This window comes from Pristis pectinata, chromosome 16, assembly GCF_009764475.1.
Source record: "Pristis pectinata isolate sPriPec2 chromosome 16, sPriPec2.1.pri, whole genome shotgun sequence".
Classification (NCBI taxonomy): Eukaryota; Metazoa; Chordata; class Chondrichthyes; order Rhinopristiformes; family Pristidae; genus Pristis; species Pristis pectinata.
In genome coordinates, this window is record NC_067420.1 from 23,092,595 (window position 1) to 23,107,838 (window position 15,244).

General features: G+C 38.5%; 1 protein-coding gene across 1 annotated transcript in view; it reads left to right on the forward strand.

Moving 5' to 3' along the window:
* Positions 1-6,359: 6,359 nt before the first annotated feature.
* The window catches only part of cse1l (CSE1 chromosome segregation 1-like (yeast)), a 34,087-nt gene continuing 25,202 nt past the window's right edge, over positions 6,360-15,244 (forward strand). Inside the window, 3 exon segments of the mRNA XM_052031149.1 lie at positions 6,360-6,451; positions 13,096-13,191; positions 14,882-15,024. Of these exon segments, the coding sequence (XP_051887109.1) occupies positions 13,107-13,191; positions 14,882-15,024 (228 nt within the window). The 5' untranslated portion in view covers positions 6,360-6,451; positions 13,096-13,106.

Genomic DNA, 15,244 nt, shown 5'->3' on the forward strand with positions numbered 1-15,244 from the left:
TATTAACTCCTTGTTAGTTGAATCCAGAATTTTAGATGTTTGGAGATTTCTACACCCATATGATAAAGAATTTTCATTCTTTTCTCATGTCTACCATAATCACTCGAGGATGAATTATTTTTTTATTGATGCTAGACTAGCTCCACTTACTACAGACTGTAAATATGATGCAATTGCCATTTCTGATCATGCACCATTGAAATTATCGATTAAATTAGCAGATGTATCCTTCGATGTCAGACAATGGCAATTTAACCCTTCTCTATTACAAGACTTAGATTTCATCCAGTTTATTAAAGAACAGATCTCATTCTTCTTTTTAACCAATTTTATTGAAGAATTCTCCAGTGGGATAATATGGGATACTTTTAAAGCATATATCCGTGATCAAATTATTTCATATTCTGCTGGATTGAAAAAATGAATTAATAATGAAATACATATATTAGCTGACAAGATTAAAGAAATCGATAAAAAATATTCTGATACTCTTAACTTGGAGCTTTATAAAAAGAGAACAGAACTCCAATCACAACATAGTTTATTACTAACATCTTCAATTGAAAATCTACTACTTAAAAACAAAAGTCAATTTTACATACATGGTGACAAATCTGGTAAATTATTGGCCAACCAATTGAAAGCTACTTTATCTAAACATCAGATTAATAAAATTCATAAACCAGACAGTACCTGCACGATAGATCATGTTCAAATTAACAAATCCTTTCAAGAATTTTATTCTTCTTTATACCAGTCAGAATCCCCTGAGGATTCTACATTAATGCATGAATTTTTAAGAGATCTGAAGATTCCCCAATTAACTTTAAATGAACGTTCTACATTAGATGCTCCCATTTCGGAGGAAGAAATAAAGAAAGTAATATTTTCAATGAACTCGGGTAAAGCACCCGGCCCTGACGGATATACAGCCGAATTTTTTAAATCCTTTTCTGATATTCTTGTTCCTTGGTTAGCAAAAATTTTTAAAGATGCCCTATCAGTAGGTAAACTACCACAATCTTTCTATGAAGCAACTATTTCTTCAATTCTTAAAAAGGATAAAGATCCCACTGATTGTGCATCTTCCCAAAATATTGGCCTTTAGATTGGAAAAGGTTCTTCCACAAATTATCTCTAAAGACCAGATGGGATTTATTCAGAATAGTTATTTACATTTTAATATTAGAAGATTAATGAATATTATATATATCCCTTCATCCCAAATTCCAGAATGCGTTGTCTCACTAGATGCTGAAAAGGCGTTTGACAGGGTCGAATGGGAATATTGTTACGAACCAGCAACAAAAGAAACACACTGAGTCAATGATTCGGTGTTAAAAACTATTTTAATAATCACTACTTATAATAATATGTAAAATAAAAGTAAAAATGTTAGTATGTTAGAATTAAAAAAAAGTTAAACCTTGAACATTAACCCCAAAAACTAAACTCTTCGTGTGTGTGTGTGTGTGTGGCAAGTCCCAAACTCCAAGTTCAACAATGGTTCTTAAAGTTCAGTTCCACAAGCCATAAGGTGAAACATGAGCAAAGGCTTCTTCAACAACCACCGTTGTCTGAAGATAAGACGTAGACGTAGAGAAACAGAGAGAGAGTAATTACGAAATCCAAATGTTCCACGATGGAACCCAAGCGACACTTCAGTGTTTACTCGGTAGTGACTTCCTCACCCCAAAAAGCATCCGAATCGTGGTCGTCCACATAAATACCTGTTTCCTTCTACAGGTCAGCAACAAAGTGAACTCCACCGGATTACTTCCAATTTCCATACATGGATTTCAGTGGCAGACACAGTTATTGTTTCTCATCCATTGATAGAGAAAACTAGCAGGCTGGTGTCTCTCTCCCTTCTCTCTCTCTCTTTTTTCTTCTGCTTTCTTCAACAACGTCATTACATCCTTTATCTTCTATTGACATAAGCACGCCCCACACACACACACACACACACTCTCTATCTTAAAGGGACATTCACTGAATCCGTAACAATATCTATTCATTGCACTTCAAAAATTTAATTTTAGCCCTAAATTTATATCTGCGATTGAACTGATTTATTATACACCTATGGCTTCAATACTTACTAATAATCAGAGATCTCCTTTGTTTAAGCTTTTTCGAGGTACTAGACAAAGTTGCCCTTTAAGCCCTTTATTATTTGATATTACTTTGGAACCTCTGGCTATTGCACTCCGGGATTCTTCAAATATATGTGGAATTACTCGCAGACAGAAGATTCATAAGATATCTCTTTACGCAGATGACCTCTTACTTTATATTTCTAATCTGGAGGAATCTATCCCCGCAGTACTATCACTACTAGATCAGTTTAGTGTTTTTTCTGGCTATAGATTAAATTTTAATAAGAGTGAACTTTTCCATTAAATATGCAAACCCCAATTTAAAGGCAATTACCTTTCAGATTGGTAACTGACTATTTTATGTATTTAGGTATTAAAATTACCAAGAAACATAAGGACTTACTTAAAGCTAATCTACTGCCTTTAATTGACCATGTTAAACAATTATTTACTAAATGGTCCCCACTGTCTTTATCATTGGTAGGTTGAATTAATGTGGTTAAGATGACTATTTTACCAAAATTTTTATATTTATTTCAAGCGATTCCAACTTTCATCCCGAAATCTTTTTTTGATACCATTGATTCTAAAATTCTTTCATATATTTGGCAGAATAAAAACCCAAGGTTAAGTAAGAAATATTTACAAAAACTAAAAAAAGGATGGTGGTATGGCCCTGCCTAAAATTAGATTATATTATTGGGTAATTATTATCAGATATTTAATTTTTTGGATGCAAGATTCAGATGTAATTCAATGTCCCAAATGGGTACACCTTGAGCACCAATCAGTACTTGGATTTTCATTAGCTTCTATTTTAGGAGCTTCACTCCCTTTTGCACTTACCAAATTAAGTGAACATATGCTTAGCCCAATTGTTAAACATGCAATACAACTATGGTTTCAATTTTGTAAATTTTTTGGATTGAATAAATTTCATTTGTCAAGTCCCATTCAATCTAATTTTTTCTTTCATCCATCCAGAGTTGACTCAGCTTTTTCTGTATGGAAAAGGGAATAGTATGTTTTCGTGATTTATTCATTGATAACTGTTTTTCAGCTTTTAACAACTGTCTAACAAATACAATTTGTCTAGATCACACTTTTTCGATATTTGCAGTGTTAGAAATTTTTTAAAAGCTACTATACCCTTTTCCGACACCTTACAAAACTGAAATTATGGAAAAGATTTAGGTCTTAAGCCTTAACAGAAGGGCTTGATAGCAATAATCTATGATTTAATTATGAAAATACGTCCAGAATCACTGGACAAAATTAAGAATGAATGAGAAAGTGAACTCCAGACATCTATACCTACAGAGACATGGAAGAAAATTCTTCATTTAGTTAATACATCTTCAATGTGTGCCAGACACTCCTTGATACAGTTTAAGGTGGTTCACAGGACTCATATGTCAAAAGATAAGCTAGCCCGTTTTTATCATCATATAAATCCTATATGTGACAGATGTAAATCGAATGTGGCTTCTTTGACAAATATGTTTTGGTCCTGTCCTCTTTTGGAAAAATATTGGAAAGACATTTTTAACATTATCCCAACTGTATTGAATATTGATTTACAACCTCACCCTATCACTGCAATTTTTGGATTACCAAGGATAGACTCTGGCCATTTATCTGCTTCCGCTTACCGTATGATTGCCTTTGTTACATTAATGGCCAAACGATCCATTTTGCTTAAATGGAAGGACCCAATACCCCCTACTACTTTTCAATGGTTCTCTCAAACTATATCATGTTTAAACTTGGAAAAAATTAGGAGTGGTCCTTCGCTTAAATTTGAAGATAGTTGGAGTCCATTTATCTAATATTTTCACATGATATAGATCTCCGTTCAATAACTTTCTAATTTAAAGGAATGGAGTTGACAACATAATATTGCTCTGTTTTTACTGAGAAATTACAGTCCAGTCTTTTTTTTCTTTTTTTGTCCTTTTTTTGAAATGTTTCTGTTTAGTTTAGTTTGATATATTGTTTATAATTTTTTTTATTGATCTGGGGATTTTTTTCTTTATTTTATATATATAATAAATCTTTTTCTTTCCTTTCTTTTATATTCATTTATTAAGAGATTGTGGGATCTACGGATTTTTAAAAATATTTTATTGTTCTTTATGATTATCTATGCCATGATTGTTCTCTTGATCCCTTTGTATTACATGTACAAACATTGATGTTATATATTAATCTGTATTAATTTGAAAACTAAGAAAAAGATTGAAAAAGAAAGAAAGAGCTGTGTCGAGCCACACAGTCATGAGTGCAGAGCAGAGCAGTGGGCTAAGCATGCATCCTTAAGGTGCACCGGTGTTGATTATCAGCAAGGAGGAGATGCTACGACCAATCCGCACTGGCTGTGGTCTCCCAATAAAGAAGTCGAGGGAGCAGTTGCAGAGGGAGGTAAAGAGGCCCAGGTTTTGAAGCCTCTTGATTAGAACTGAGGGAATGATGCACGGTAGCATAGTGGTTAGCGTAATGCTTTACAGCGCCAGCGACCAGGGTTCAAATCCGGCCACTGTCTGTAAGGAGTTTGTATGTTCTCCCCATGTCTGTGTGGGTTTCCTCCAGGTGCTCCGGTTTCCTCCCACGTTCCAAAGACGTACAGGTTAGGAAGTTATGGGCATGCTATGTTGGCACCGGAAGTGTGGTGACACTTGCGGGCTGCCCCCCCCAAAAAATCACTATGCAAAAGATGTATTTCACCGTGTGTTTCGATGTACATGTGACTAATAAAGATCTTATCTTAACTTATGATGGTGTTAATCGCCAAGCTGTAATTGATAAACAGCAGCCTGAAGTATGTTATGCTGTTGTTTAGGTGCTCCAAAGCAGAGTTGAGAGCCAGTAAGATTGCGTCTGCTGTAGACCTGTTGTGGAGGTAGGCAAATTGCAGCGGGTCCAGGTCCTTGCTCAGGCAGGAGTTAATACTAGCCATAATCAACCTCTCAAAGCACTTCAACACAGTAGATGTGAGTGCTACTGGGCAATAGTCGTTGAAGCAGTTCACCCTGCTCTTCTTGGGCACTGGTATGATTGATGCCCTTTTGAAGTAGGTGGGAACCTTTGACTGCAGCAGTGAGAGGTTGAAGATGTCCTTGAACATTCCAGCCATTTGGTCAGCACAGATTTTCAGTACCCTGCCAGGTGCACTGTCAGGGCCTGACGCCTTGTGAGGGTTTACTCTCTTGAAGGAGTACTGGGACTCATGAAAATTAATGGCTCGCCTCTTCCAAAGGTTTCCTTGTTGCATTGTTCACTGCAGTAATATGCTTAGCCTTCTTTGACAATACCACCAAAACCTATGAACTCCATCTGCTGGGAGTGCAAGGGTAGCAATTACATGGGAGCACCACTATTTGTGAGTACTGTTATGCACCATCTTGATTCAGAAACATATCCACATCATTTATGCATCACAGAATCAAAATCCTTGAACTATCAATTTAACAGCACCGGAATAAGTTCGCAATGTAGTCTGCAGTAGTGCAAGGTGATGGCTAACCATCCATTCAAGGCCTCTTGGAGACTGGCATCAGGATCATCTACCAGCAAGTACTGTTCACCTATGTGATAAGTATGGACTTGCCTTTCCTGGATCTGCCAAGATTGACTTTGTCGTTGACCTGCTGAGGGAAACAGGTATTTATGTGGACGGCCACGATTCGGATGCTTTTCGGGGTGAGGAAGTCATTACCGAGTAATGACTCGGTACCACCTCAGTGTGGTAGGGTCTAGTGCATCCGTAAGCCCTGTCCATATTACAATGAGAAAAAGCTGCCCATTTAGTAAGACATCAGCAGGCTCAGGCAACTGTCAACCTCGACGTGGAATGAAATTAAAAAAAACGCTACAAATGCTAGAAATCTGAAATAAAGACAAAATACTAGACGTATTCAGCAGACCAGCTGCCATACGTGCTCTGGATGCTGCCTGACATCGCCAATCGTTGTTTCTCTTTACTGGATGTTACCTGATCCGCTGGGTATCTGCAGCATTTCATGTTTTTACCTCAGGATCACAGCAGCGCCGGTTTTCATTCACACACACGTGACCCAGAGCGGGGCTCTCAGCGTCAGCGGCTGACCCGGCGCAGTGAGCATGCGCGGTTATGTCCGCGGTCCAGCCCAGCACGCATGCGTGATGTGGGAGCCCGCTGTCCTCCGCAGCGCGCACACGTGATGTCGAGTGACCCACCTGGCGTAGTGCGCATGCGTGAGTGTGGAGTGACCGACCCGGCGGAGTGCGCATGCTTGTGCGAGGCAGCGCGCCATTTTCCTTGTGTTTGAACTGGGAGGCGAGCTTGTGCAACTGAAGTCGCTTTGATTCAAAAGGTAGAGCAGATCGGTGTGGGAACGTCGCCTCGTCCTGTTGTGTCTGAATTTTTGCTGTTTCAGTGGTTTTCCATGAACTCATGGGACTGATCTATGTGTGGATGTCGGTGTTTCAGAAGCCTGCCTGTGTTTCGCGGTGTTTAAATCCAACAGGGCTGATGCTGCATGGTTGTCGCAGGGGCACATTGAGCGGGCCGGTGGGGCTCCTGGGCCCAGCAGCTGCTGGTGTTTGGGTACCTCTGGTGGTTCTGTTAAGGGGGTGGGGGTGCGGTTCCTGAGCCTTCGGTAGATCGGCGGCCCGGACCTTATGCGTCAGCCGGGCGTGAACGCCTTCCTCTCAACCAAACCTGCCTATTTCTCACGGCAGCGGTGATTGGTGGCTACGCGGGCAACGTTGGCTCTGTCGTCTTCGCAATTGGCTGAACTCATTGTCAATCGGATAAGCTTCATTTAGCATGTTAGAGTGGCCTTCAGGTCCAGGGCCTTGTTCAGAATGAAGCCTCATAACTCCCCTTTCACAGATTACAGCGGTTAGTATCAGTGCCTACTTCAGCATTGTAATATGTAGAAGTAGGATGTTCTTGCAAGTTTATAATAAAATGCATTGTAAATGGTCTGTAGTGACCAAATTCTGATTTTATGATAAAATCAAAACCTACAAAAAAAATAAGATCAAACTGCATGTGGAGGGAGAATTAGTTTTCATGCGTCTTCCTTGGAACCCTCAGTTTCCCTGCCCATTTTATGCCATTAAATGTCTGTCAAAAAAATATTGAGGTCTATGACTTTCAAGTTAAAGAGTGGCTTTGATACATGTGAGAGAAGCCGTTATCCCGCAGGTCTCTTAGAAGCTTGTCTTTTGTCATGTTTTCCTGGTCCATTTGTGTGCTATTACAACCAGTGATACCATGGGTAATATTTTTTTTATGCCAAAAATGTCATTTCTGGTGAGACACAATTGCACTCTAGTATCCATGGAGGCAGTTCTTTTACAAAAGTGGACATAATTTACAACAGAAATAAAAACAAAATTGAGGCCAAAAAAATACAATGTAAAAAAAATGTTGACTGAAAGAAGCCAGTAACATTACAGCCTCCAAACCTACTTCATACAGAATGTTTGGGTTTGGCTGTGCTTGTGCAATTTCAGGTAAATTGTGATTGAATCAGAGTCATCCATACTGAAGTCACACAAAGGCCAGATTTTAGTTCTATGAAGGACATCTGTGAAGCAAAATATAAAATTCTGAAAATGGTCATTGGGTCAGACAGCATCTGTGGAAAGAGAGAGTTGCAGGGAAAGTGGTGGAGGAATGGCTAGAACAAAAGGAGCATCTCTGAAATGTATGGGTAAATGTGGCATTTAGTGGCAGATAATGCTTTTTCTGTATTAAAATTTGTTTATAACAGGACTGTGCTGGTTAGAATTAGATTATCACTGACATATGACGTGAAATTTGTTACAAGTGGATAACAGCCAGAATTGGTCAGTTCTGATATAGTCAGGAAAAAGAGTTAGAGAATTTGATATTGAATCAGAAGGTAGCCTCAATGTCCTTAACTACCCTATTTGAGTTGTGTAGCTTGATTCAATCATTGACACTGAGGTCGAGCTGAAGGCAAGGATGTTTCATGCATTGTGTGACAATATGCACGTCATTTCAAATTCTGGTATTGCGTCCAGCATGCTTGTCGTCAGAATGTGCGTGATCACCTGAAATTCAACATTGAGATTATACGTTGGAGTTTAATTCAATAGAATCTGGACAGTGCTCAGTGCTGACATTCTCCATTGTTTGGACAGAGCCTGTTTGTAGGATTGCCCACAGTTGAGTTTTTGCATCACATTGTCATTGCATTGGTGTGCCTTTTTAACAATCCCAAATACATTAGCTGTCAGTGCAGAAACATTGTTATCCGCTGTCATTTCTGGTTATTCTTGTATTGTCTCTTAAATTTTTGCAAGTAAGTTGATTGCATAGGCATGGTCTTGTATTTTGGATCCTATGAATGTAATCCAAATATCATCTCTTTTACTGAAATGTATGCTAATAGACAATAGACTAATATGGTGTTACAGTTGCAATGAATATTGAAAATCAATTTTGTGATTTGTCTTCCTATATTAGCACTTGAGGAAATTAATAATTTGCAGATAGATAAACATATTTGAAAGATTGAGGAACTGAGGGTGATGTGAACTGGCTCTGAAGATGAATTGAAAGCAGTGTAGATCAGCCATGATTGTATTGAATGGTAAAGCAGGTATGAGGGGCCAAGTGGCCTACACCTGCTATTTTCTTGTGTTCTTAGATCTACCTTGAGAGTGTTAATTTGGTGCTGCAACTTTAATGGTACAGACTTTCCCAACTCTGATATTTGATATGATTTTTTCATTCCAGCTGTGAGTATCAAAGAGAATTTATGGTACGGTACAGTTTTTTGTAATTGTGCTAATATATTAAGTAATTTTAAACTCTTCAAAAATTATATATAATGTACAACAGAGTATTAGTAATTGTGTTTTATTGATATAAAGTTTTGTCATTAAAACCTTAAACATCAGCACAATATCAAAGAATTGAGTGTATTTGAAAGCACAGAAGTAAGAAATGTGGTCTAACCATAATAAAAAGAATCTCAATATTTTTACAGCACCATTAGGCCTGTTGAGTCCTTCGTAGCACTATGCCAGAGCAATCCAGGTAGTTTCAGCTCCCCTGCCCTCGCCTGTTGCCTTGCACATTCTTTCCTTTGGATACTTATCCAACTTCCATTTGAATGCCACAATTGAATATGCCTCCACCATTACACCTGATACTGCATTCTAAACCCTAACCACTTGCTGTTTGAATAAAACAGGTTGTTACTTGTCACTTGTTCCTTTGCTGTTCACCTCCTTTCTATATTTGCTAGTTCTTGATACTTCTACCAATGTGTTTTTGATTTTAAACACGTCCATCAGATACCCTCAAAAACCTCTTTTCATGGGAGAAAAACCCTATTCTATCTTTTTTGCACACTCTCAAATGCCTTTTCTTAGCTTGGTCGCAGAACTGGACATAACTCTATTAATGTCCAAACCATGAAGTTCATCATGACTCCCTTACCCTATGAATAGTGCCCTATGCTGCTATTCATAAATCTTAGGATTTGATGCACTTGTAACTCATTCCCACTGTTCCTTGCCATTTTCAGTGAACTGTCACAGATATACCCCCAGGTTTCTCTATCTTTGTGCACCTTGTAGAACTGTGCCTCCAGCATCAATTACTTGCATTTCTCAGATTTAAATTTGATTTGTCTGTCTGCTCATTTCAGTGCTTTAAGAAAGAAAAAAAAGGTTTAAGATGTTGCTAAAAAGAGCAGTTAGCCTGAGAATTGGGAGAATTTCAGAATTCAGCAAAGTGTAATGAAGTGAGCGGAAAGCTAGAAAAGAGAGCATCACAATGAATGCCTAGTATACAATATCCCCTTTAAGACACAAAATCCAAGCAGGGGTAGTGGCCCCATTGGGGGTGATGAGAGAAGTTGAAAGTGGTATTATGTCAAAGTAAAAGGCTCAGCCTTAACCAAAAAAACAGTAACTCTTAGGATCTGGAATATTTCAAAGAACCAAGAAATTGATGGAGGGAGAGTGGATTGTGCAAGTAATTTACTGAGGATTATCTTCCTTCTGATTACTGATTGTATTTGTGATTACTGAGTAAAGAGGAAAAGGTTATGAAATGTTAATATGGTCCCTTAATAATTGACTATAGAACATTACAGCACAGTACAGGCCCTTTGGCCCACAATGCTGTGCCGACATTTTGTCCTGCTCTAAGATCTATCTAACCCTTCCCTCCCATATAGCCTTCCATTTCTCTATCATTCATGTGTCTATCTAAGAGTCTCTTAAATGTCCCTAATGTATCTGCCCTCACAACCTCTGCCGACAGTGCGTTCCACGCACCCACCACTCTTTGTGAAACAAACTTACCACTGACATCCCCCTTAAATCTTCCTCCAATCACCTTAAAATTATGCCCCCTCATGTTAGCCATTGTCACCCTGGGAAAAAGTCTCTGACTGTCCACTTGATCTATGCCTCTTATCATCTTGTACATCTCTATCAAGTCACCTCTCATCCTCCTTTTCTCCAAAGAGAAAAGCCCTAGCTCACTCAACCTATCCTCATAAGACATGCCCTCCAGAAAAAGGAAATTATATTGTGGAATAAGGAAATAGCAGAGAAGTTAATTGTTTGTCTTCACAGAAAAAGGGCACTAAAGATTCTCAGAAATAGTGAAGTAAAATGGGAACAGAGAGAATGAGAACCTGAAACCAAGCAACATTAGTAAAAGAATAGCATTTGGAGAAATTAATGGGATGGAAAGCTGACAACACCCCAGGACCTGATGATCTGTATTCCAAAGTTTTAAGACTGGTGACTGTGGTGGTAGTGTGTACAGTGGTTGTCATGCAAAATTCTATAAATTCTGTTAGGGTTCTCACAGATTAGGAGGTAGAAAATCTAACTCCACAATTTAAGAAAGGAGAAAAAATTGGGAACTTCATTGTTCAGCCTGACCCCGGTAGAGTAGGAAATGCTCGAATCCATAATCGCAAGAAAGGTGTCAGGACACTTAATAATGGTATTGGGCAGGGTCAGGATGAATTTATGACAAGCAAATTGTTTTTTCTCTGAGGTTGTTGGTAACAGAGTAGACAAGATGAATGAAATAATGATGTACTCGGATTTTCAGAAGATCTTCGATCAAGCACTGCACAAGGTCATTAAATAAAATCTGAGCAAATGTGATTTGGGGTCATATATTGATTTGTCGACGACAACACCGTTGTTGGACAAATCGCAGGTGGTGATGAGTCAGCGTACAGGATCGAGACCTGATTGAGTGGTGCTGTGACAACAACCTCTCACTCAATGTCAGTGAAACTAAAGAGCTCATTGTTGGCTTCAGGAAGGGGAAGGAGGGCGATTGTGGTCGAGTCTACATTGGTGGATCAGCGGTGGAGAGGGTCAGCAGCTTTAAATTCCTGGGTGTTAACATATTGGATGACCTGTAGTGGGTCCAGCACAATCACAAGGAAGGCATGCCAGTGACTTTCTTAGAAGTTTGGCATGTCACCAAACACTTTAACAAACTTCTACAGATGTACTGTTGAAAGTATCCTGACTGGTTACATCATGGTCTGGAATGGCAATTAAAATGCACAGGAACGTAAGAAGCTGCAGAGAGTTGTGGACTGAGCCCAGTATGTCACAGGCACATCCCTCCCTACCATCGGTAGTATCTACAGGAGGCGCTGCCTCAAGAGGGCAACGTCCATCATCAAAGGTCCCCACCATCTGGACCATTCCATCTTCTCACAAATACCATTGGGCAGGAGATACAGAAGCCTGAAGTCCCACACCACCAGGTTCAAGAACAGCTACTTCCCTTCAACCATTTGGTTCTTGGACCAACTGGCAAAACCCTAATCACTACCTACAGTTGAGCAACACTATGACCACTTTGCACTACAATGGACTTTTGTTCTCATTGTTTGCTTTCCTGTATAATTTTGTATAATTTATGTTTAGTGTATGTTTTTCTTTTGAATGTTGCATATCTCATGTTATGTGCCTATGATGCTGCTGCAAATAAGTTTTCATTGCACCTGTCCATACATGTACTTGTGCATATGACAATAAACTCGACTTTGACTTTGGATTATCAGACAGAAATCAGGGAGTGGGAATAAAATAATCATTTATGGATTGGGAGGAAGTAATTAATGCATGGATTGGTGATGGGGTTCCAACTGTTCACCTTCAGTGATTTGGGTGAAATAAATGTATTATTTCTAAGTTTGCTAATGATAGCAGTGAGTTGTGTGGAGGATGAAAAATGAGATACTATCTCATTTAAACAAAATTCATTCAGAATAGTTGCAGCAGGAATGTTTCCTCTTGCTGGGGTATTTAGAACCGGGGACAAAATCTCACATTAAGGGGTCATTATTCAGGACTGAGAGGAGAAATGAGTCTTAAGAATTCTTCAGCCAAGCGTGTATTTGAAACAGATTTTTGGATGATCAAAGGATATTAAATCAATTTTGAAGAAGAGCAAGTTTATAACTAATAAGATGTATTGAAATTAGTTGTTTTATTGAGAGTTTAAAAGGACAGCTTTGTAGTCATCAATATAAAATCACCATTGAGTATAAGCGGAGGAGTGTGGAGAAAACTGGGATGCTTTACCATTGGGTTGAGTTGAGCTAGGTATCACAGTTGCTTTTCAAGAAAGGATGGTAAGTATTTGAATTAGGGGAGGTGCAATGCAATGGTGAAAGACCAGGTCAGTGGAATTGGTTAAGATTGCCTGAGTAAGGAGATGGTGGCTGGTTGATGCTGTAAACTTCGTTTCGTGAAAAAATTCTGATCTTTTCATTTAGACTGAAAGAACATGGAAACTGAATAATTTCCTCAGTGGAAATGCAATTGGCATTTTTTTGTTAATAGAAATAGCCTGCTGTGTAATTTCCTATAGGCTTTGGTCTTGGAACGCTGAGCATACTTGCTGCTGGGAAAATAGATTCAAATATAGGATTCCTGTATGTCGGGTATTAATTTCATGTCATGAACATTTTCAATTTAGAATTTGTGATCATGGATCTCAGTGATGCCAATTTACAATCCTTGTCTGAATTTCTGAAGAAGACTCTTGACCCTGATCCTGCAGTTAGGAGACCAGGTAATTGTTTATTTTGATACCAAATTGAAGTCTCTTGTATCTATTCTTAGTTTGTGCATTGTTCTTCAGATAGGCTGACTGCAATTATTTCAAAATCACTACTTGCATAAAATATATTATCTTTACATTGATTAATGTTTAGAGTATTGCTGTGTTCAAATGTGTTACCCAGTTTATTTGCACAGAGAGTTTAAACAACTATTTAAAGTGTTAGCTTTTGCCCAGTGTTGATCCCCTTGTTCCCAGCTCAGAAGTTCACTCCAAAGATAGACCACAAACTACACACTGAGACCTCAGGGCTGTACTGCAGGAGTTTAGTACTGTCAGATCTAACTTTTAAAAGAGAATTTAAACCCAGACTGTTCTCATCATGTTAAACTGACTGTCCTGTTTCTCATTGTCTCATTTTTTTTTCTGAAAGTCAGTTCAATTTATGTAGTGATTTTGGTGGTTAGAATTGGGTTGAGCTTTGTATGTGTTAAGTGTTGAAAATGGCATGGCTATTAGAAATGCCCAGCAGACTAGGCTTTGTTGGTAGATGGAGAAAAATGGAACCAAAATTAGAAATGGCCAGTTCTGATACTGAAGGAAAAAGTAACAATTAAATTTAGAGAAGGAAAAAGTAACAATTAAATTTAGAGAAGGAAAAAGTAACAATTAAATTTAGAGAAGGAAAAAGTAACAATTAAATTTAGAGAAGGAAAAAGTAACAATTAAATTTAGAGAATTTAATATTAGGTCTCAAAGGCTGCAGTGCGCCCAGACAAGATGACTTGTTGTTCCTCAGTTGGGCCTTTTTGTAACAGTGCAGGGGGTCATAAGTAGGTCAGAGGAGAATTAAAATGGCAGGCAGCAGAGAGCTCAAGGTCATCCCTGTGGACTGAATGCAGATCCTCTGCAATGTAATCACGTAATCTGCATTTGGTTTCTCCTATGTTGAGGAAACCACATTGTGACCACTGAATGTAAGTGATTAAGTGCAGATAAATTGCTGCTTCACCTTTAAAGACTATTTGGGTCCTTGGATGGTGGGAAGGGAAGAGGTGAAAGAACAATCTCTTCCAGGTACCCAAAATGTTTTCAGATGCAGCATTGATCCACTTGCACTTACTTCAATCCATTCTGCTGCATTTGGTGTTCACAATGTGGCACTTCAATTGGCAGGATGTGATTTGTGCTCTCCTGCAAGGATATATATTTGGATTGCAAAGGACATAAAGAAAGACAATGTCATTGCAGTATTAAGTCCAAGAGAATAGGGCCAAGTTTGCCAGATAGATTTCTGCAGGATCAATGAGAACATCCACTTTGGACCAAGGAATGAAAGAGACTTTTAAGTAATGAAAGGTTGAAAGCTTTGACATCTAAAAATGACTTGAGACTCCATGTATATAAGTCATTAAAATGTCATGTACAGGAAATGGGCAAAAAGACTAAAGAATGCTAGTCTGTTTTCTGGGAGATAGGACATGAGGAATGGACATTAAGCTGCAGCTGTCCAAAACCCGGATAGGGTCATACATGGAGTACTGTGAGCAAGTCTGGGAATCGCGTCTTTTCCTTGAGTAGATGATAGAGTAAAGGACAATTTTTGTATGTTCTTTGAAGCAACTCCTTTTTTTTAAGCAAATAGACGTGAGAGAAATTGTTTTGCTAAGCACACAATTAAACCACAGCTCTTGCTTTTCAGCTGAAAAGTTCCTCGAGTCAGTGGAAAGGAACCAGAATTACCCATTACTGCTACTAACTCTTGTTGAAAAGTCTCAAGATAATGTCATGAAAGTGTGTTCAAGTGTAACTTTCAAGAATTACATCAAAAGAAATTGGCGAATTGTAAGTAAGCTGTCGGGGTTCTGTCATGTGTTAATCATATAGATGGTGTACAGAAATTCCCCTTGTGGTTTGTTGAAAAGTAGAAATGAATGTAATAAGAAAGAAGATGAAAATTCCAGACAAAATATTGTTAATTTCTTGGATGTGCTGCAGCTGATGTATTTAGGTATAGGTTATTGCAGTAGGGATTTTCATCTTCCCCAATATTACTGGGTTTGCT